The sequence below is a fragment of the Poecilia mexicana genome, unplaced genomic scaffold, assembly GCF_051168715.1.
Source record: "Poecilia mexicana isolate PSO_F unplaced genomic scaffold, ASM5116871v1 scaffold_15, whole genome shotgun sequence".
Lineage (NCBI taxonomy): Eukaryota > Metazoa > Chordata > Actinopteri > Cyprinodontiformes > Poeciliidae > Poecilia > Poecilia mexicana.
The window spans coordinates 9,266,502-9,290,376 of record NW_028263384.1 but is presented as its reverse complement, the minus strand read 5'-3'; the positions used below and the strand labels follow the sequence as shown (position 1 = coordinate 9,290,376).

General features: G+C 41.6%; 2 protein-coding genes across 2 annotated transcripts; one reads left to right on the top strand and one right to left on the bottom strand.

Moving 5' to 3' along the window:
• LOC106905321 (arylsulfatase I) lies at nt 1-3,357 on the bottom strand. Its single transcript, XM_014970109.2, has 3 exons — nt 3,050-3,357; nt 2,148-2,480; nt 1-1,106 (listed from the first exon to the last, which is right to left on the bottom strand). The coding sequence occupies exons 1-3, from the start codon at nt 3,343-3,345 to the stop codon at nt 23-25; spliced, it is 1,713 nt and encodes a 570-aa protein (XP_014825595.2). The 5' UTR covers nt 3,346-3,357; the 3' UTR covers nt 1-22.
• Nucleotides 3,358-10,740: 7,383 nt separating this feature from the next.
• synpo2la (synaptopodin 2-like a) lies at nt 10,741-20,421 on the top strand. Its single transcript, XM_014977725.2, has 4 exons — nt 10,741-11,675; nt 14,072-14,223; nt 14,691-15,409; nt 16,456-20,421. Exons 1-4 carry the CDS (start codon nt 11,574-11,576, stop codon nt 19,089-19,091), a joined length of 3,609 nt encoding a protein of 1,202 aa, XP_014833211.2. The 5' UTR covers nt 10,741-11,573; the 3' UTR covers nt 19,092-20,421.
• Nucleotides 20,422-23,875: the final 3,454 nt, after the last annotated feature.

The following is a 23,875-nucleotide window of genomic DNA, read 5'->3' as shown; positions in this document are numbered from 1 at the left end:
GGACTGTGTGTACATTTATCAACTAGAAAAGGGTTTTTCTTTCCAGACGTGACTCTACTTTTTTAAATAGGGCTTTTAATTTGCACAATTTGCAATGCCTAACCTTTGGAGTCTTTCCCTTTTTGCCATCTTTGTCTTTCTCGTTTCTTCCCCACCCCTCCAGGCCCAGCCATGGGCTCCATACTCCCCCATGTAGTTCCGGGTCAGCCATAGGATCATCGGGCGGATTCCTCGCCATCACAGCAGTGTGGTTGTACTCCGCCAGTCTAGCCAGCAGATGTTTCACCACCGCTGGACGAACCTCGGCAAGGTCAAACCTCTCGTATGGGTCAGCGCTGACGTTGAACAGCCACACCGACTTCCCCAGCCTATTGCGCCGCTTCTCAAGCTTCTGCCACCGTTCCGGGCCAACAGGAAGAGCCTGTGGTGGTATCCAGTCTCCATCACCCACATTTCCTGTCAGTAGCTTCCAGTCACCCACCCTGAGCGCGGCTCTCACTGCTGTGTCCCAGATCCCGAAGCCATTGAGTTCCAGCGCCTTGTCGTAGGGCTCCCCGGGTTTCCTGGATACGGGGTCAATGTTTAAAAGGATTTCTGTGCGGGGACAAGGCAAACCCTCGCTGATGCTAGCCCAGACGTTATGGCCGTCCAGTTTGTAGTGGGGTTGCAGGGCCCCTGCAAGCCCGAGTAATGTGGGATACCAGTCAGAAACATGGATCAGGGCTCTGCTTACCATCCCCTTCCTCTTCAAAAGGGGACTATGGACAAACCCCACCGCCCGGATGCCTCCTTCCCAGTAGGTCCCCTTCCCTCCTCTCAGTGGCCAGTTGCTCCCGCCTGAGAGCGGCTGTCCTCCGTTATCGGACGAGTAGATCAAGACGGAGTTTTGATAGAGACCGCTAGTCTTCAGCTCTTTGACAAGCTCCGCAATCCCCTCGTCCAAGCAGCTAAGCATGGCTGCGTAGTGGCGCCTTTGACGATTGCTCTGCGTGTCATAGTGGTGCAGGAAAACGTCCGGTGCCTGCAGAGGAGTGTGTGCAGCCTGCAGGGACAAGTAGAGGAAGAGTGGCCTTTGGGAGTTGTGGCTCTGCAAAATCTTCTTGACTCTGGATTGAAAAGCAGAACTTTGTAAGATGCATCACCTTTCAAAGTAACTTTCTTTTGTTTACCTTTTGTCATGTCTCAAAAACAAGCTTCAGTTTGTTTGTGTGACGTGCTGGAGGGACTCTGATGGATGGATGGATGGATGGATGGATGGATGGATGGATGGATGGATGGATGGATGGATGGATGGATGGATGGATGGATGGATGGATGGATGGATGGATGGATGGATGGATGGATGGATGGATGGATGGATGGATGGATGGATGGATGGATGGATGGATAGGGTTTATTTAATAAAGTTTATTTTAATAAACTCTATCCATCCATAAGTGGAATTATCTTAGGGTATTCATTTGCATGTGCTCCATCTGTTCTTGCTATTCCTAACTAAAATCTTGCCGTGTCAGTTTTCTTCAGAAATGAAAGGAGTTTGGGACATACAGCAGAGAAGTAACCTAGACTCCATTGGTAGCTCTAGAGGAGTTGCAGAGACCTGCTGCTCAGGTGGGGAAATACATAGACAGAACTAATCGTTGATTACTCAAAAAGACATGGCCATAATAAAGACCTGAAAGTCGTAAGAGGTCCTATTGGTGAGCCAGACTACATGAAAACTATATTAGCGCTGCACCTTCACTGGAACATACTGTCCCCACCTTGAAACATGGTAGTAGCAGTATCATGCAGTGGTGAACTTCAGGAAGATGAAACTGGTTGCTGTCAACCCTTAGCAAAAATTTTAGAAACTATTAAACATTTTTGTTCCACTTAGCAATTTTTCACTACTTTTTGACACAAAATGTCAACATCATTTTGTCACTTTCCTAAACTAATGGCCACCTCTTCTTTATTTAGATATTTTAGGCAACAAAAAAAAAATCACTTTTTTTGACTTTTGGCTATTACTTTAGGAAGGTGATGATTTGTGGTTGCAGCAGTAATAAGTTAAAAAAGTAAAGGTTTAAGAGGCATCAGTGCTTTTGCATAACATTGTGTTATGCTTTGGTCCCTCTTTATGGATAATTTTGTTTATTCCTCGCCTTTCAATGTAGAGCAGCGTAGAGTAGTTTCCTCTCATCTCCCAGGCGGGTCTGTTCCCATCGTGCAAGTCAAATCCACAAGCCTCAGCCCCATCGCAGCTCTGGTAGGAGAAGTGGTCCCCGCTGCCCGTCAGGGTTCCCAGGAAGCTCTGGAATCCGCGCCGTGTGGGCAGGCAGTCTGGCCTGGAGAACCCCAGGTGCCATTTCCCAACCATGTGCGTGGCGTATCCAGCCTCAGCCAGGCGCTCGGGCAGAGTGGGGACGTCTGGGGGCAAACAGAGCGGCTGACGCGGTCGGATGATCGAATGCTGTAGTCCAGTGTGAATTTGGTAACTGCAACCACAGAAACACTACATTAGACTGTTTGAAACCAAGATACAGCTGATTTTAAGGTGATTTCTGATTATATATCTCACTCTAAAAATGTGAGATTTGTTTTTGTCCTTTGAACTAAAGGTGCAGGTGTTGGGTCTCTTTCTCTGTTACTTTCACCAATTTTATAATCAATCCGTTGAAATTGAGCAAAACTGACTTTATTCTCTTACAGCAGATATAAAGTAGACAAATAAAATGCAGTAATAGATGAAAAAGTACTAATTGGTACTAGTTAAACTAGTACTTTTTCATCAACATTAAAAGCTTTTTCTGACTCAAAACAAGCTCCTATATTTTGCAGAAACTGTCTTGTAAGTTGGTTTAGTCTTATGTCAAGCGTTCTGACATATTTGCACTAGAAACTAGACCAAAAATACTCCGCAAGTAAGATTTTGTGCATTTGCAGTGTAGGAAAAACACTTAAAAGGCACTACTGTCATTTTCCTGTTATGAATGTAATATATGCTGATAAAAAGCCTTTTGGTGCCAAGTTAAAAGTCATCAGATGACAACAAGTAGGAGCCTACCGTCCTGTCATGAGCTGACTCCGAGAAGGAGAGCAGATAGGCTGGACGTAATAGTTTTCCAGCTTGACGCCCTCTGCTGCCAGCTGGTCCAGCACAGGAGTGTGGATGTCTGAGCAGTGGTAGCCAACGTCTCCGTAGCCCTGGTCATCCACCATGATGAAGATCAGGTGAGGCGTCTTCGACTGCCCAACGCCTTCTGCGTTCACTTTGCCATCATGCTCACACAAGCAGCCGAGACCACTGAGTAAGATTACGATTGTCCAAAGGAGAAGCACGGAGCAGAATGCGTTCGCCATGCTCTCAAATAGTCTGATATCCTCTCAGTGTTTTATGTTATTCAGCAAAGATAACTCCAGTTGTTAAATACATTTTAAGTGATCTGCATATCCCGAAAGTTCATCCAGTGTACTTCTTTGTGAATTCAGGATGAGCCAGAGGGGCTTTTATGGAGGCTGCAGCAGTGGGTGGAGGAAAACTGCCTTTGTGAGCTGAGAAGCTGGCAGAGGTCACTGTTTGGGAAAGGAAGGCTTACTTTCTTTCATCAACTCGCAACATTCCTGTGGAGGGCTCAGGTGCCTCATAAGGTGGCTTGGATAAGTCTGGAAAGTAAACTTATTGCTATTTAAATCTACTTTACAGTACCCTGTAAACTGTGTGTATATAAAAATCCTTATATACATGCAACAATACGACAAACTGACAATAATCAAGAAAAAATGTTTCAGATAAAATGGCATTTGAAAAACATAAGTAGTTAAGTCATGGCCTTTCACCCCCGTTACATTACTTCCTGCAATTCATCATTCCCCATAACAATTCAAATACATGTTCTAAAAAAAAAAAAAGCTGGTGAAGAGTCAGTCCAACTTTGAAGAGCAATCTTGATAGAAAAAAAAAAGGACGGTAATGGAGGTTTATGGTCGTTTCAGCTGTTTGCTCAGTTTCTGTTGCACTCGGAAAATGGCAGTTTGCAACGACGTGGGAGGTCAAGTTGAGGTCAGGGAGACCAAAAAATATTTCTAGGCTACTTGTAGGACTGCCAGGCAGGCAAGTCAGAATTCATATTTGACTGCCAAAGATCCACAGGAGGCTGAGGAGCAGAAAAACATCTACAAATCGTATCATAATCTGAATACAGCTGAGAGGAATCTACGCTGCGCCATCAAAATTCAGCTTTAAAAGTCTGAAAATAAACATTTAGTGGAGTTGAACAACAACAACAACAACAACACTAATAATAATAACAATAATAATAATAATAAATAAACAAACAAAGAATACATTTTAAACATGAAGGGGTGCTATATGAAGCTACTATCTTCCTGACAGTAGTTTTTGGCGTCTTCATTTAGCATTAATCCAGATTAGTTGGTCCAGTAGCTGAAGCTAACAGCTAGCCTTAGAAGAACCAAGATCAAAGTGGGCATCTAAGTCTTAAAACAACTCCTGTCTCAAAATGTCTCGTAAAAGCAAATGTTGTTTTATTGACATTTATACTATTTACACAGAGGTCACTAATGATTTACACAGGAAAAAAGGCAAGAGGTGGTGCCCTGCCAATGAGCTTCATGTGTGAAGCACAGCATTGTGATGATTAACGTCTGCCACAAAGTCACTGCACATGGCGAATATAAATATGTTCCACTTTCAGTTGTCTTAACATTACTAAAATCTGCTGAAATGGGGTCCACTGCTCTGAGGATTCATTCTCTTTTCTAGGAAGTTGAATTATTACTTACCTTTTTATTAGTTTTACTGACTGGAAACACTACATATTCCATCAGGAACATAGTTAATGGCATGCTGCCTTCTGCCTCCATTTCCTGCATGAAATATTATTACGTTTGGTGTAAATAACCTCTAAATGCAAGCAGGATTAATAGTTCAAATGAATGTTCACATGAATATCTATACGTCTAAGTCCTCTTTGGCCATTAGCTTCAGCTTCCAGAACAAATGAATCTGGATTTGGACAAAAGAAGGACATCAATAGAGTTAGAGACTATGGGTGAGAAAAGTCCTTTAAACAAAATCTTTAAAAATCCAAAAACTATCACATTAAGTTATTTTTTGAAATTAGGTTGATGTTTCCACATTCACCACAAACCTGCATCAGCAATGTCACCATTTTAGGAAACAGTGAAGAGAAGATATATAAAAAATTTTTTCCCCAACCATCAAAATTGTTAGCATAGCAGCTAACAATTTTGACCGGGTCTTTCTTTCATTGTATTCAGGGCTGCCATTCTCACTAACGAGACACATTTAACATCCCCACTTTAACTTCCCGCACTGCATGTTTCAAATTATTGCCCACATCCATAATGAAAATCAAATAATCTCTGTCATTTTTTTTTTTTTTTTTTTTACCTTGTGGTTTTGTTCTACAAAATTAATAGAGTTACCTGATCAGAACTGCCGCCCACACTGTATGGGTCACTGAAACCTATCAGGGGAACATCAGGCATCGTGATGAGAATATGTATCGACCACTGGGCTCTTAGCCCTCACCTCACCGCCATCTCCTTCCCATTATGCCTGGAAGAAATCAATGCCTCGGACGCGAGTCCATTTCCTTCGCCGGAGAAGCAAACTCGTGTTGCCTAACCCTGTGGGAAATTTCACAGACCTTTTCTCCCCAAAGTGAGAGCGGGAGATCGGGAAAGGTGACGATACGTAAGACTGGGAGATGGTGGGAAATGAGAGCAAACAAGAGAGGAACACAGGGCATTAAAGGCACGACAAAAACAAGATGAATGTTGGAAAAATTAGGGATCAGAAAGGCTTTAGGGAGTGCAACGTAAAAAAAGAAGAAAAAAAAAGGAATAAACACCCAACACCCATCATTGCTGTATGGGTGTTGGGGTTTCGAGGTTTAGCCATCAGTGCACCTAAGGGAAATGTAGGGAGATGTGAGTCACCAGGAGAGTGCAGGATTGGGGAGTGTTGAAAATGGAAAGTGACAAAAGTCTTCTTTAGGTGTACACCAAGGGATTGTACTTTTTTCAACAACTACCTGAGCTGAGAAGGTAGAAAAAAATATACATGGTCTCTGTGTTTTCTGTTCTGTGGAGCCGAGTTTTTAAAGCTCATGGTGACGAACGATTGTGCCAGAAAAAAAGCATTTCTCTTTTCTACTTTTAAAGCACCTTTCACATAAAAAAAAGAAGAATGGCAGACTCGTAAAAGTTTTCATTCTCCTGGATCGCAGCAAAGAGGAGGCCTTCGTTTTATGAATTCAAGACCAACAGCGGTGTGCGTCTGCACGTTTGTGTTTGTTCGTGGGTTTCGGCAAAGCCAGCACGGCAGAGTGGAAGGGTGTGATTTATTCATGACAATGAATGAATGAGTCACTCAGAGGCTGCAGTAAAGGTGAGCGAGGACGTCTGTGCCTTTTTGTGACTGGACTGAGGCTTTTTATTTTTTACTTTTTTAGCCACATTCCAACATGAGAGGGATTTCTGGAGCCTTTGTGAATCCTACATTCACTGTAAGCTGATCCCTTAGTGGTCAGTAAACACAGCAAAAGCAATATAATTTTATTGATATTCACAGATCCCATTGTCTTTCAGAGGTATTTATATCCATTGAATCTTTTACATTGGTCTCATTAAAAACCACAAACTTGATGGTCTTATTTTTTCAGCAAATAAAAATCTATGGAGTGGTATCCGTTTGTTTAAAGTCACCTCTAACATGTATTTATTTCTTTTTGTCTCCTTACCCACAGCATGACGGCGCCACTACCATGTTTCACAATGGCAGTGGGGTGTTCAGAATGATGTGCAGCCTTATTTGTGGAGTTGACAATTGAGTGTTAGCTTCTCCCACCTGAGATGTGGGTGTGTGTGCAGCTCCTCCAGAGTTACGTCTCGGTTGTTTCTCTAATCTTCTCCCTCCCTGCCCGGCCAGTTTAGTTTTTGTTTCTCGTCTGATGCTCTGCAACAAACCTCAAAGAGCATCTGAAACCTCTGATATAACTGTCAGCAGGTTTAATTTTGCTTGAAATTGCTTGAAATTAAATTTAACTTAAATTTCTGTCCCCACCATTTTTATACGTTGTGTAATCTAAGACTTACGGACGGCCAAGGTCAAATTTGTCTCCTCTTAGACGGACAGTAGAGTCTGATGCATCACACAGACACCCATCAGACTTGAAGGTGACGCTGACAGAGACCGTAGCCCGGCTTCTCCTCAAATACTTGAGGATCATCTTCCAGCCAGCAGAAACTCTATCCACTCCCTATTCTCCTCGCCTCACTCTGTGATGGATTGACAGAGACGAGGCCAAGTGGGTGAGGGGACCGCTCACGCCGTAGAGGCCACTGCTAAACTTTGAAGAAACTTTTTCTCCCACTTTGTCACAGCGGCTTCACGGTCAGGTTATTTCATCTTATCAGACGTCTCCCGTCAGCAGCATCATGCTGGCTTAGATGCAATGAAAACAACATCATGAATCACAAGTGCTTGTGTGTGTGTGTGTGCGTGTGTGTGTGTGTGTGTGTGGTGTGTGTGTTTTTTTTTTTTTTACCGAGCCACAGATAGTGGAGAGAGACACCAAGGGGATTTAAAAAGTACTGCAAGCACTTTTGTTAACTGAAACCAAAACATCTGTTTTTTCTTAAAATTCCAGAATTTTAACAAAACCATGAAAAGATATTTTTGTTTTACAGTATAGCATGATGTTTATAAGTCCACTATTCTCTGTCTTGTTAAAGAAAATACACTTGCATGCTATTAGTTCAATCGGTGACTACACACTAAAGAATGCTGGGTTAAAAAGAACCCAAGAACCCAGAGCTTGGGTCAAATTTGGACCGTATAAATTGGTTGTTTTCACTCAAATCAGTTGGTTTGACCCAGAATATTGGGTTATGGAAACTACCCAGAGGTTGGGTTAGATTGACCATTGCTTAAAGTTAAAATGACCCAAAAATATGTTGAAACTCAAAACCCATGACAAGGGTTATTATACCACAATATTTAGGTTTTGAAAACAATTTTTTTCTTCCTTGTTCCTCCTTGTGAAGTCTCTAATAGGCCAACTCATCAGCCCATATAAATGGTTAACACACTAAATCAGTGTTTGTCTTATTTAAAAGTAGAAATACCTTTGTCACTCATTTCATCAGATTAGTTTAATTAACAACATGAGGCATCTCTGGAGTGCTTGCAACCAAACCCCCGGCCTCATACTGACGTTTTTTTTGTTTGTTTGTTTGTTTGTTTGATGCTTCCAGTTTGCCTCCCTGTCATGTGTTGAACTCATGACCCTGGTTTGTGCCCAGATTGACCTGCACCCCTCCCAGGACTCCCACAGCCACAGCCCGGGGAGAGAAGTTTTCACGTAGCATCTGCTGCTTGAGACAGACACTGAGCCAGGTGGCCGCCAAAAACCTGCGTACGCTGCCACCACCGGTGAGTCAGGCGGACATGCCTGCACACTCATCTGAGCTCACACACGAAAACAACAATTGGGACCATCTGTCTGAGAAATATGTTGCACAAGAGACTGCTCTGAATAAGCCCAGATTGGTCAAAGGCGAAACCAGCTCACGGTTTTTCTCCAGTGTGTCACAATCTTTGGGCGTTTGCATGTTGGTTCTCAGTTTAGGTCTTTTTTTTTTGTTGTTGTTTTTTTAACTGGTGTCTCTCAGTAGTGGTTAATTTATTTGTGTTGTATTTCTTAATAGTTGTCCTTTTCTGTGTGTTATTGTTTGGACTCCTATATAGGTATCAATCCTTAGTTTTTGATTAGTTTGATCTTCCGTTTCCTCTGTTTCAGTTTCTTCTGTGTCCATTATTTCACCTTTTCTCAGTACCAAGCTTAACGTCTTCCGCAGCTGTTCTTTATTCATTGATTGTGCTCACCTGGTCCCACAATCACATCTCCACAAGCTATAGGCTTTTTGGTGTACTGCTGGATTCTTCCATTACTTCCTTCCCTCATGTTCTGTAAGTTTACTCAGTTTCATCACTAATTTCAGTTCCTATCATGCGTCTGCCTCCGCCCTGCTCCCATTCGGGTTGAAACATGACATCAAGGTGGTTGTGCTGCTCCTGAAATGAGTATTTCAACCTCCTATTTGAGGTTTTATGACTAATAAGCTGTTGAAGTCAGCGTAGGCAGTCGGATGTATTTACTAATGATCTGTGGCCGTGACAGGAAACCTCTCATGTAGCTCCACAGTATCATCTTTGCTGTCATAATCACACCAGCAAAAGCCCTTTGGGACATTTAAGATTCAGTAAATTAATAACTCACTTAAGGAGAAAGAAAAGCTACACACGATGGTGTGGGAAGCTTATTTGGATTTCATGTATACTAATGAGAACTTGAAACTGAATGGTACTGTTATTTATTTATTTTTTTAATGAGCTGAACTTCCTAAATGTGGATAAAGCAAATATCTACACTGCAGCTTTTAGATGTAAGCATGGGACTTTTGTGAAAAACAAGCAGCAGATGTTTTTTCTCTCCTAGACACAGTGTGTGTGTGAATTTTAGTGTGTTTACATGCACAAGGTGTTAGCAGACTTTTAGAGGACCCAAATTGGTAATTTAGACCTATGGCTTTAAGCTTGACTAGATTCAAGAATGTAAAAGTAGTAACTGAAAACTGAAGCACCAACCCTAAAAACTAATAGAATATACTAAAAGTCTTTTTTGTAGCCTGAATTGATACTGTATATTATGGAAATACAGTGAAGGTCATAAGCTGCAGCTACATTTTGTTACATTTCTACACCTTCCCTCAGTTTCTCCTACAGGTGTGTGAAAAAGCTTTCCACAGCCTCCAACAAGGTTTCTTCTAGAATTGCCTTTCATTTGAAATCTAATAAAAGATGCAGAAGAAATGCTGAAAGTACTGTATGATAAACAACCATATTATTCAGAAGTAAGCAGAGGAACATGAGCTGACAAGTAGTTATTCTATTCTTGACCAGTAGGGGGAGTAGGAGGACGAAGGTTTTTTTTTGGTTTTTTGTTTTTTCCCCATCTTAATTCTGAATATCGTAGCGCTTTTTGGTTAATTCATACAAAAAAAAATCTCTTGTCATGCAGTCCAGTGTGGTTGAACGTTTTTCTGAAAACAAAAAGCAAACAGACTATGACAAGCGGACTGTCATGTTTTAGAGTGTATGTGACCCGGGGCTGATCTTGGTTACCGTCCTGAGGTCTGGAGACAGGTGCAGAGCACGGCTGCAAAACGGAGCAGCTATCAATATATGCCTCATTGGTAATAGCAGTGTAACCTTCACGAACAAATTTATTCTAATGCCAAGTCCTCCGAGAAAAAGTCAGCACACTTAGATTTATTTAAGTTTTCTCCATTTTGTTTTTCATTAATCAATTACTTTACTTTTTTTTTTTAGGATGAAAATCGGAAGAGAATAAATTGAAATATAACTTTAGAGTAAAGTCGAAAACATTTTCTGTTCTTGAAAATTAATTTTAATCTAACCGCATGTTTCCATAAATCATGCTTACACAAAGAGAGTAGTGCAAAAGCCAAAACACACTTTCACACAACTTCAGCATTAACATGGTCAAAATCTGATAATCTTGGGTTTTATTGTGCTTATTTGTTGCAGTATGGATGTACAAAAAAAACCTTCTTTTTTTTTTTACACAAGGCACCACTCTGATATTTGAAACACACAAGAAAACACCTGTAGAAACTGATAGTGTCCAAGGAGAGTGACATGAAGTGAAAGGGCCCAGAAACACAATCAGTCTGCAATTTCTCAACATCACTCATTTCTATCAGCACCCTTTGGCATCATTTCAAAAACTATTTGAACGTAATTGTTCGGGATTAGTGTGCCCTTTCGCCGCGAGCCTCAGACGTGAGATTTGAGAGACTGGCAGAGGGCACACTGAAGGATCCGTCATGGCCTCAATGTCAGAAATGCAACACCATTAGGATGGTTTCAATGCTAACTTTACCTTGGTCTGCAGAGAAGATGGTGGAGCAGAAGAGGTGTCAGGGTCCTATTTTTGGAGAGGCTATCATCAACCCAGAGGCATGGGTCTGAGTGACAGGACAAGTGTTGGGCTGGACTGTCCCCTCGCTCGGTTGGGGCAGACATTCTTCAGGGTAAGCAGCGTCAGGACACCCCCTCCCACCATTGACACACACACACGCACGCACGCACGCACGCACGCACGCACACACACACACACACACACACGCACACATCATGTATCCCTTTCCCTCTCCTCCCCCCTCTACTGAAGCTAAGATGGAGGCAGCACTCTGCGTATGGGTGGATGGCACAGGAGGGGTGTGTGTGTGCGTGTGTGTGCAGGTGTGAGTACTGGCCGTGGAGCTCAGACGGCAGACGGTCCGCCAGAAGAACAGCAGGTCAGAGCTCTACGAGGGGGCCCTGACTGCTAACCATGGAGCCATAGCACTGAGGGGCCACCCTCAGATAAAAAATATAAAAGGCAAACAATATCGGATAAATAAACAAGAAAAGAAAAAACTTTTTAAAAAAAAGAAAGAAAAAAGACAGAACAATGGTTGCAGAAGAAGTGATCATCACCCTGTCCGGTGGGGCGCCATGGGGCTTTCGTCTGCAGGGAGGCATGGAGCATCAGAAACCGCTCCAAGTGGCGAAGGTAAGCAGGTGACCCAGAAAGGGGAAGCAAAATCTGTTACATTTTGCTTTGCTGGGAAAAAAAAAAAAGTTTTAAACTATACCTTGGAGTGTGAATGAAGTCATGCTGCAACAGTAGCTGAGATATAGATGGCACTGATTTAAAGAGCTGTGAACAAAGCTGAAGTGGAACATTGGCTGCTGTGCAGGTTGGTGCTGGGCCTGAACATGAGTCATGATTTGGTTTAAGAAGAGGCTTCATGCAGCGGCGGATTGATGATCGATTAGGCAGAGTCTAATCTTGCACTACAGAGTGTTAGAATATTTCACCTATGTACGTTCGTTAAAAAGCTTTAGCAGATTATGCAAAGTTAAAATTTAGAACCTTAGAACCGGCTTTCTATTTATTTGCATGTAATGTTGCACTGGAGGTTTTTAACATGAGGTCAAAACTGTAAATGCAACACCACATATCTGTGCACGAGTCATATTAAATGAAATTTGTTTGATTAATGTGAGAAAATAACATGGATGGGGAACAAAAAAGAATGCTCGTCTTTATTTAAAATTTGATTTTCTGGACTACGCAAAGCAATTCATCCATTTTTCTAGAATTTTAAAAACTTTACAAGAAAAGCGGGGATTTTTTAATTTTGGTATACTCGAATCGATCTGAGTTTAGTCTTATTCTAATTTCCTCGAAGTTCCTCCTCTATAAAAATTCAGTACAGAAATCACGGAGTGGGTTAGATAAACTTTTATCAGAAAGTCACTAGATGAATCTAAAAACACATAGAAACCATCCTCATTCATGAATGAAAATCGTTCCTCATTCATCATTTAGCATTAATCAGATATGCTTGTCAGTCATTTTATGAGTTATCTGTAACATATGTAATAAATAAAAATCCAATAAACTTTTACTTTTGGGTTTAAAATTAAATACTTGATTATTATTATTGGCCTGACTCAGATAGTGTTTTTTGTTTTTGCTTTATATATCCTTTTGCCAGGTAATCCTAAAGTGTAAGATATATAGACATCCAGACATTCTCCTCAGTGAAGATTTTAAAAATATTGCTCCCATTAACCCATCCAAAAACTCCTTTCCATTACACTGGAAATATTCTCAATTTGCCTTTCCAAGCATATTTTATGAGGCGTTGCTTGAAATTATTGGCTAATATTGCAGACGGATGACCTTTATGGTAGTGGACAGCTGATCTGACTGACCGTCCAAAACCGCCTACTCCTTCACCCCTGCAAGCAACGAGGCACAATCGTCGCTTGTCAGGTCTTGTACTATATGGTTTCAAACAGGTGGAGCAGCCTGGAGTTTCAGTATGTCAGAGTTGGGTCTGTGATTGTGAGCCTGCATGCAGGTAATTGTGTGCGTATTTATAAGACCGAGTGTATTTCTGTGTCGTTTCATGTGGTGCATGCAAGGAGGCATGCAGGGATATTATGAGTGTTATGATTTGCAACCACAAGGTGACTGAACAAATAACTTGACATCCTGGGCCACAAGTCGGCACAGATCACTTTGAAAGGCTTAGCTAAATGAGGAGGTGGGATTTCATTACAGGCAAACCAGAATAGCTGAAAAAACTAATTAGGGAAACCAAGGCCTTAGGCCGCATTTAAATACATGATACTTAGTGAAATAAGTGCTAAATTACTTTTTAAAAGTTGTCAAAATTTAAAAAAAAAAAAAAAAATCTACAAAGAAACATGTTAGTTTTCTGTGGGCTAAACGTTTTGGTCTTCGTAGTTGTCAGGCACAAATAGCAAAAGAACCCCATGAAGATGGCCTCTGGCTGGCATTTCCCTGCCAAAGTGTGTGTGAGTGCTGCCACTCGAGTTATAATTTGTGGCATTTGTCCACAGCAAGACCAGGCTGTCTTGCCAGAATCTGTTTCCTGTCAGTCACTGTCAAAAACCAAGTCAGGACAAGAAGCACAGCTCAGGTCAACCTTTTATTTCCAATCTCAGCTGTGAAAACCTCGAGATCCCAGGGAAATAATAACCTTTTCAATAAACTGCCCTGACAAAAGACAGAAGCATTGTCATGTGACAGAAACATTGGTCCTTCAAACCAAATCCTTACACCTTAGAATTGTCTTAGAGTGATTTTTAAGTAAAAATGAAAATATACTGGGAAGTCCATTCACATCTGCACATTACAAACGATTAATAATTTGACCAGCATAATGAGAAGATTTGTTTTGGACAAATCTTCTTCCGGTTTGTATTCAGATGTTGTATGTAAACTCCAGATTGCCCTAAGGATGGGATGTCAGACACTTGAACGTGTTTTAAGAGAGTTGCCCCAGGCTTATCCCTTAAACATAAAAAAGCCACATTTGCTTGTAATCAATCAAAATTCAAGATCTAAATAACATCCTTTCTCCTTTACAGGTGCGTAAACGCAGCAAGGCCTGCCGGGCTGGACTGCGGGAGGCGGATGAGCTGGTATCTATCAATGAAGAACCATGTGGATCTCTTTCCCATGCCCAGGCCATGAACCTCATCGATAGCTCCCCGGGGATACTAAACATCCTAGTCAGAAGGTAATGGTGTACCAACACTCTAAATGATGGCTGACTATGGGCATCTTTTTAATGTTGCTTGCAACTTGTCTCTATTTAGCCCAGAAAAATGTGTATTGAAAACTAGGCTTGCTTTAGCCAGTATGTACTGTCCTGATTTAACCTAAATAAGAACACATTTGATCAACTGTGACCACTTTTTAAATAGTTTACATTTAGATGTCAGTGAACATTTTTGTGATGATGACTTTGAACCTGACCTTGTCGTCCTTTCTGTGCCTAATTAATGCAGAACTTTGCTTTGGGGAGAAACGTTATAAGACTGCTGCCATGCAGTTCAGAACCTGTAAAGAAAAAAAGCCATATATCTCTGAAAACATCAGCAAAAAACACTAATGCATTCAAATATTACTGTTGCCTATACTGAAATTTTAAAAAGTGAGCCTCCATTACCAGACCACTGGGATAACAACTTTAATTGTTCACAGGGCGCCTGCTGCTTTTCAATCTGTTGTCCTTGTCACCCGTGCCCCGTCTCCACGGATAGATAAAGAGTACCGTGCTGCTCTAAAAGCCATGTCACCAACCCAACCCCACCACGCGCCTGTCCGAGAGGTCCACCGCAGTCGCTCCTCCTTGACCAGTGGATTAACTTCCCCACCTGGCAGCGAAGCTTATTACGGGGAGACGGATAGCGACGCAGATGTGGCAGGTTACGAAAGGCAAAGGCGACAGAAACGCAGAAGCCCCAGCAACTCCAACTCTGGGAAACCACCGGGAAGGACATCTCCCGAAGGAGGGGAGACGTCGGAGATGAGCGGCTACGACAGTGCTCCAGATGCCCAGGCTTTCCCTCGTTCACTAGAAGGACGTGGAGGAAATGGAGATGAAGGAGGCAACCTTCCTGGGGTCACAAGGAAAGAGGTTGTTTACAAACCGCCAGGTCCAGGGATGTGGTCCTCCCAGACATCCACTGAAACTTCCTCGATCATCTCCTCAGCAGACGACCAGGGGCCACGGGATGGAGGACAGGAGGAAGACAGTGGATTTCTAGAGCTGGCCAATGTGCCGCTGGTGTCCCCCGAGAGGGCAAAGGAGGCTCTGATGTTGGGTTCTCGCAGCCAGCTTGTGCCCATGGTGGGTCCTGTGAATAAACCCATTGATGAGGAACTTACGACAACCTACATGGAGAAGGCTAAGCAAGCTAGTAAGTAAAGCTGAGGAGGGCCACTGGTATAGACTTGCACTCCAAGCTAGATCAAGAATCATTTTCCTGTCTCACATCAGATACTATGAGCACATTTTATTTTATTTTTTACCTCCACTCTTAAAATTTTACCTGAGAATCTCCAAGTAATGAAAAGATTCAACCTTCCTCTACGGTGGAACAGAGAAATAAAAGTTAGTCTAACCTGTTAAACAAAATATAGACGCTATAGTTTACTATATTTATCTCAAGCTATGTCTGTAAAAAACCCCAGCAATCAATCTGTGAGCAATGAAAAGCCTCTGCAGCTGCTTTCAGGAGTCAAGTGGCAACGCGAAGAGCCATATTTTTCCTACTCTTAGGGTTAGGATTTCTAAAATGGAGCCAAAAATATGAAAGAAGAGACGACACAAATAACTATTTCTCCAACTTTGTTGCAAATGTCAACATTTCAGTCGGCAACAGGGCATAATAAAATACAGTTGGAGAAAATCTGCTCAAATTGTCCATCCATAGAAATAAGCCATAAACAACTGAGCTGTGCAATCAGCTGTTCTTAAGAACTTAAATGAATTTACTCTGAGAAATCCCTTAAGTCATCACAAGGTTCAGGTTTAAATATACTGTCCTACCTTAGCCAAGACAAATTAAGAATACTATTCAGATGACAATTACTTCTAAGGAAGCAGAATAAAGTTGCTAATGATTGTTATTATTACAGTGCCAAGTTCAATCATATGTGATACTTATCCTTTAACGTTCACATCACCGCAATTCATGTTTTTCCCACATAGAGAGTATATGGGTCTAATAATGTGCAAATTTATCCTTCCCCAGCTAAATTGGGGAGTTTAAGACCTGCCTGGAATTTTTTCTGGAAGTGCTTCCATGGCAAGTCCAGAGATAGATACCTGATAAAGACATTTTGGTCAGGACAGTTTTAGATACTTATGTCAGAATCAGTTATGGGTTTAAAGGTTAAATCTTTCTGAGATTCATTACACTTAATCTGATGTTCCTAATATTTATACTTTTATACTCTGCAGAACTGAATCGAGGGGACACACTTCAGGACAAGCAAGTGAAGGAAGCCAAGAGCAAGTGTAGGACAATTGCCTCTTTGCTGACAGATGCGCCGAACCCTCACTCCAAAGGAGTGTTGATGTTCAAGAAAAGAAGACAGCGCTCAAAGAAATACACCCTGACAAGCTTTGGGAGTGTAGATGAAGACAGGTTTCAGGACTCACAAGAGGATGACGGGGTGTTTCCTGGCAGCGAATCTGAGTTTGATGAGGAGGGCTTCTCTGGAGCTCCAGATCCAACTTGGGATAGCGACTACCTGGATAAGCTGGAAAAGAGGGCGACGGCAGGCACAGAAGGTCGTGAGGTCGGAGCAGAAAACGCTTTGAATCCTGGTTTGAGTGACACTGTAGGAAAGGGTGCACAGTTGTTTGAGCAGCAAAGAAAAAGAGTGGATGAACTTGCAAAGAAAGGAGAGGCAGCACATTCTCATGCAGCCCTTGAATCTCAAGTACAGGAGCATTGTCAGATGCATCCATTGCATCTTGAAATTCCTGCACAAGTGCAACCGACACAAGGACCTCAACAGTCACCATCTGGTCCTACACCTGCACAGGTAGTTCAGTCTCAAATTGTTAATTCCCCCCATGCAGTACCTCAAGGGAACCTACCTAACTCTACAGTGAGTGCAGTTAGCATGGTGATGGCACCTCCTCCTGTAGCACCCAAGCCAGCCACAGCCTCGGTTACAGTTCTGAGCAGTTCTGCACCCCCTCCTGAAACCCCGTTGCCTGAACTGCCTGCAAGCAATGTTCTAAACAGAACAGCACGTCCTTTTACCCCTGGCTTCATCAGCATTCGAGCCGCAACTGCTCCTGTAACGTTTCGACCAGCTGTCTCAAAGAAGACACAGCGACCTGCCTCAGCAGCTGTTGTGACCCCACCATTTTCCACTGCTTCTGACGTAGCCAATAACACAACACCCATAACATCACAGCAACCCCCTGGTCCTCCACCGGTGGTTCCCCTGCCTTACTCCTTTCCTAAAGCTTCCCTACCCCTTACACCAGAAGCTCCTGTTACTATTCACACTCCTGCTCTTTCTGCCCCTTTTGAAACAATGCAGTCATCACCAGGATTAAGTGGTGTTCATCATTCTCCACTTTCAACTATGACCCCAGTGTCTGTGCTTTCAGTACCTAGACCTCCACAAACAGCATCAGTTCCTGTTCCTCCTTTGTCCCAAATTAATGGCTCACCTGATCCAATTGCCTCAGTGCCTCCACTCCAAGTGCCAGTGGCTCCACTCCAAGTGCCAGTGGCTCCACTCCAAGTGCCAGTGGCTCAGCCACCAGCTCCACAAGTTTCCATACCATCAGTTACTCAAGAATCTGCAATCACAAAGCCCGAAGCTGTTGTCGCAACCTCTGTTCCTGGCCCGACAGGCCGTACAGGAATCTTACTTGAAGCAAGACGGCGTAGTGGCAAACCTAAACCTATGTTTAATGTGCCAGAAGTGGTAAAGAAATCCCCAAATCCTGACTTATTATCATTGGTTCAGAACCTAGATGAAAGGTCCACCAGACACAAGTATGGCCAAACAACTGCTGACGATGTCTATGAAGAGGAGGAAAGTGGTGAGGCTGGCACAGGAAGGGTGCCACCCCCAGTTGCACCAAAACCTCGGGTCATTCATGAGACCCCACAGATTCTTCAAGCTGGGGGCAAAGGGGCTCAATTGTTTGCTAAAAGACAGAGCCGCATGGGTATGTATGTAGTCGACACCCCACCCGAGACCCCTTACCAGCAGGATGTGGCCATGCAAAATACATTTCAACAGTTTGACTCCTCTGTCAATTCTTCCCATCCCTCTCAGTGGAAATATTCTCCAAACGTCCGTGCACCTCCGCCTATTGGATACAACCCGCTGTTAGCCCCATCTCTTCCCACAGGCCCTCAGAAAGATACAGGCAACCCAGACAACAAGGCAAGAGGAAGCTCCCAAAAGGAAGGCATCAAGGCCGTGGATTTCATGAAGAGGCAGCCTTATCAGCTCAACTCTGCCATGTTCCAGTATGGGGGCAGTGTCACCAATCTGTCAGCCATGCCTTCGTACCAGGCCCAGCAGAACAACTACACAACAACAATGGTGGGAAGCTCACTGACCTCACCTCGGCAAATACCGCTCAAAACAGCCCGCGTTTATGAAATCAAGCGCTTCTCTACCCCAACACCTATGTCAGCTCCAACTATCACACCTAAAGTCATCGCTCCTCGCTCAGCTACTACCCTTGGAGAACGTTTGACTCGTTCAGGCATGACATCCCCACCTCCTGTTGCCTTTGCTCCAGCTCCACCCCAGTCAGTCTGTACTTCGAAACCAGTTTTTTCTTCCTCCCAACCGACACGGCTACCCAACCTTCCAAAGTTCTCTGCCACCCCTATTCCATGCCCCGTACCTCCTTCGGTCCCCACACCTTACCCTCCAGCCTCATACTCCAGTGGGCTGCAGACAGCCAAGCAGTTTCAGAGTGCTCCAGAACTTAGCATTCTTGCATCTTTGCCCCCGCTGAAAAACAACCCGGTTCAGGCCCCCAAACCACATTTTGTTGCCACTAGGGGCGGTGCGCAGCCCCATGTCTGGAGACCAGGAGCATTTTAAGACGGCGACGCACCTGTGGGGTTAGTAATTATCAACATGAAATCTATCAGTATCGACTGTTATAATTGCTTCTTTGTTTAGTCAAAGCACATTTTTTCCTTTTAAATAACAAAAGGAAAGTTTTTGCTGGCTGCATAAACAAAGATAAGGATTTTGAGGATACTAATTTTGGAATTCTTTTAACATTTTACAATATGTTGATATACCAAGGTATTAAAAAATTAATTTTTAATACCTTGGTATTAAAAATTTTGTAAAGAACAAAACGTTAGGCAATGTTTTACCAAAGGAAATGATTTCATTATGAAGTTCAAAAAACTTCAGATTAACAAATACTTACCTATGTTCAAAACACTGAATTTGACATATATCTTTGCTTTTGACATATACCTTGATGCTAATGGGGTAAAGCAGTACCCTGGACCTAGTTTTGATTAGGCATTTGCAGGTTTATGCCATTCATTTAGAAGGAATATAAACCCTAACGCTCACTTTAGCCTGGAAGGAATGATTTCTCATTTGCACAGGTCACATTATGTGAGCACAGTTAGAGCAATACTTATCACATGGCTAATTTTAGATGCCATTCAGGTACCAACACACACTCATTTTGCAATGTGGTTGTTTGCAGATATATGTACATTGTTAAATTGTATTAAACAAATTCTAAATATAAAGGATGTGTATTTTACTTTGTTTTTATTCTTAGAGGAATTAATGGAAAGTCAGTGCTGTTCAATTTTGTAAAAGGTCTTAAGGAATGAGAGCAGCTGTGACGAGAGGGCGATAACATGTAATGGAGTCTTAGGTAGATCGTTGTCCATTTGTCTGAAATGGACATGGTCACATCTTTTAAAATTAAGGCTTCTGATTCATTACATGCAGATTAAAATCTCACAGACTGTAGATGTGAACAGGATGGCCAGGGAAGTATGATCAGATAAATATGTGGTGGAGCTTAAAGAACTGACGGATGGAAGACAGAGGCTTTATTGGTATCTTTTTTCCCCCACAATAGTTGTGACAAAAAGCTGAAATGTAATGGAAATGTTTTGATGAAAGCAAGTAAGGCATATCTACAATTGTTTCTTCTTTTTTTTTTTTTTACTTGTGTTAAATATAATTTCTGATGAATGTTTGTATTTATAATACAAACGGCTAAAGACACTAAAATGTTGCATATAGTTATGTTGAGGTGTAAAATATGTTATTCAAGCAGCTGGATAGTTAGATTAGGTGTGAAACTGTTTGTATTTTTTTTCTGAGTTAGAGTTTATACTGAGTAAGAAAAGGCAAATATTTTGGAGAAATAAAGTTAGATTTGAAAGAACTTTGGTTGTCTGAAATGTCTGATTTCACACCACTATCTGTTGTTCTGTATATGAACTTACATTCAGCTTGCTTTTGGTCCCTAAACATAAATTTTACTGTACTGTATCAACACAGTTCCTAACTTGATTATTTTTAATGCTACAGAAGAATTAAAGAAAAAAAACCCCCAAAAACAACACGTATGAAATTAAAATGAGTCTTCAGACATAAAATTACAAATACAACTAATGACTTTGAGACATGTACTTATCAGTTTAACAGTGACTGAAAAGGAAAGAAATGCCATGGCAGGTTTTAAAAGGTGATGTATACCCATACAGTATTTGAACATGATCTACAATCTTTTCATAAAAATATGAACTGTACTCTCTCTGTCCTTAAAGGAGCAAAGGAATAGTTTCCATTTGGAGATATTGGGAGAAAGTTAAATGGGGTGGTGTGTCCTGGTCAGATCAGCCTTCAGACCCAGAATGGGGATCTGGAAGCCAACATAGCCGCTTTAAAATAACCTATGATGCAGGTTTATGAACGTTTGGGGGCCAGTGATCGGGGAGGTATTCATACACCTATAAAATATCCAAACAGTCACAGAAATAAATACAAACTCCCATCAGAAATGTCTCAGTCACGCAGAAGGTTTGAAATCTGAAACTCCTGACGAAAGGGGACAAGAACTGCACATCCATACCGCCCTCTCCAGGAAATAATGCGGAATAACAACTGACCTCAACCATCAAGCAATCCAGCTTTAATACTCACAGTTAGCTCATAAAATGTAATATCAAAATGTTATTGGAGCACCTTTTATCGTTTGCCAGCATAATCTTCACAAGTCTTTTCAACAAGCCATAACATTTATTACAGCACGGAGTTGCATTAATTCTTAATGCGATAACAGGAGAGCTGGACCTCCGAAATGTCCTGTGGTGGGATTGAGGTTCTGATTCAATTCCTTGTACTGACACAAATAGCAAATCAGACAATCACAAAACGCATCAGACAACCATCTCTGAATGCACAATAAATTGCCTTTTAAAGTAATTTAACTAACAAATCCGTCCCTTTAGAACCATGGTGTACCCATCCAATAAGGACTTTTTGTGCTCTACGTGCGACAATAATCTCCTGTATTCCTCAGGAGCCGTAGCTGAAGGATACGCATCAGAAGTAGAAGTAAATCTTACAGAAAATCGCTGGGCTCACCTGAAAACACCTCTGAAAAAGAGAAGTGCTATGAGACTAAAAGGTGCGAAGAAACTTTAACAGGTAGAACGACCAAATATTGTCTTGTCAAGGCATGTGATGCAGAGAAACTCCAAACAAAGAGGTACTGAATGAATCAAAGACAATACCATCATAATAGCTGTTCCTGTTCAGAGTGCACATCAATGCAACTGACCAATTGCAATTTTTTTTTTTTTTTGCCTTTATTTCTAGTTTAATTTTATGGGTAGATTTTACATTACATAAAATTATATAAATATGTATGTTGATTTAAACTGACTTATTGTTTGTTTCATAAAAAAAAAACACTACTGTGACCATTATTTAATACATTTGTATTCCAAAGAAAACTGTCTTTCACATACAACTTGGAATGTCATCATAGGAAAAATCGTGAGAAATTCTTTTCAGTCATTTATTCTCTTTCTAACGTGAACTGCAGCCTCTGCGTGGCGCTGTGGCACTAGACAGATGCATGCTGCCCCCTGCCATTTACACTCATACTGTGCCTAATAATAGAGTTGTCAAAATCCAAACCAAATACTATTTATGCACAAGGGAAATTACATGGCTATAATGAATTAAGTGTTAATGTAACAGCCAAAATTAAACTGAGCAAAAAATACAACTGGGTCAGGTTTTTGGGGAAGCTCATTTTTGAAAATAGCACACCCTGCAGTTTTCATGGGGAGACTCAATATGTATTATTATTTTTCTTCATATATATATATATATATATATATATATATATATATATATATATATATATATATATATATATATATATATATATATATATACACCTTATTTTCTACACTGACTTTTAAAAGTATTTTCTTTAATATTATGTCTTCACAACAAGTGACGTCAGTGTATTTTATTAAAATTTTAGCAGCACACTATTTTGAAGTTGAAGGGAAGTCCTGCAAGATTTTACTTCAAAACATCTAGAAATCATCTAGTCAATTAGAAAACATCTAGTCAATTACCTTCGGAAGTCATCTCAGTAAATAGTTCAAAGATGTGTAAGTAAATTTAAAATAAATTTGTTTGTTTGAGAACATTGGTGACCAAGCGACTCAGTGAGGCCAAGAAACACACTGGGTCAGGAAACTGAACTTTTTAGCCTACGTGGTACAGTATGTCTGGTTAAAATCGAACACGTTACTCTGAATGGATGCTTTTCTTCAGAACAGATAAGGGAGACTCATCTTTCCATCCCGGGAGAAAATCTGCTGCAAACAATTGTGGAGGTTCACTCTCAGGTAGGACAACAACGGTAAACATGCAACCAACTGAAATAAAATGGTTTAGATCAAAGCATTTCCAGAGTTTGAACGGACTGTTACAAAATCCAGACCTGAATCTTATTGGAAATCTGACAATTCTCAGATTTGTAATTTTATAACAACCTTAAAAAATGGATGAGATCGCTCTATCCCAGTAAAATGCATTGAAGTTTGTGATCGTATGTATTTCATGGATGTTTTGTGCAGCATCAGTTTCAACTTAAAAAAAATCATGTATATAGAATCAATCCATCCATCAAGGGTAAGTTTTCCCAGAAATTTTCCCCAGCAGTTCTCAGGGGAAAAGGGCAGTGTCCACACTGGGCAGGTCACCAGTCCATCGCAGAGATACATTCAGACACACAGGACAAACAACCACTCATGTACACAGTCATACCAAAGGAAAATTTAGAGACCAAATGACCTAAAAGTAATGTCTTTGGACTATGGGAGGAAGCCAGAGTGCCTGGGGAGAACTCATGGAGAACATTCAAAGACCATAGACTGGGACTCTGGAGGTGACCTGCTGCAAGGCAACAGTGTGCAACGGCGACACCGTGCAGCCGATTACAGAATTCCCTGGAAAGAAAGAAATAAGATACATCTACTACTTTTTTAAACATTTTTTTCAGGACTCTGTTTCTACATCCCTGATTTATATTGCGATTGAAACCGATGAGCTTGTGATGTTGGATGTTGGTATTATTCTACAATTACCTGTGACTGTTAAGGACATGAGCAGTCCTTTGAAACTCAAACTGATTTGGCCTTCATGTATATCCACACATGTTCTTAACCTTTGACTTGCTCTCTCTGCACTCACTCTTAGACCCCTCCTCTCTCCTCCATGTCTTTCTTCGCACCCCAAACACTCTTTGAGAGTCCCCCCGAGGCTCTGAAGTCCTGTTCCCCCTCGTTCTCTGCAGCTAAATATAGGCT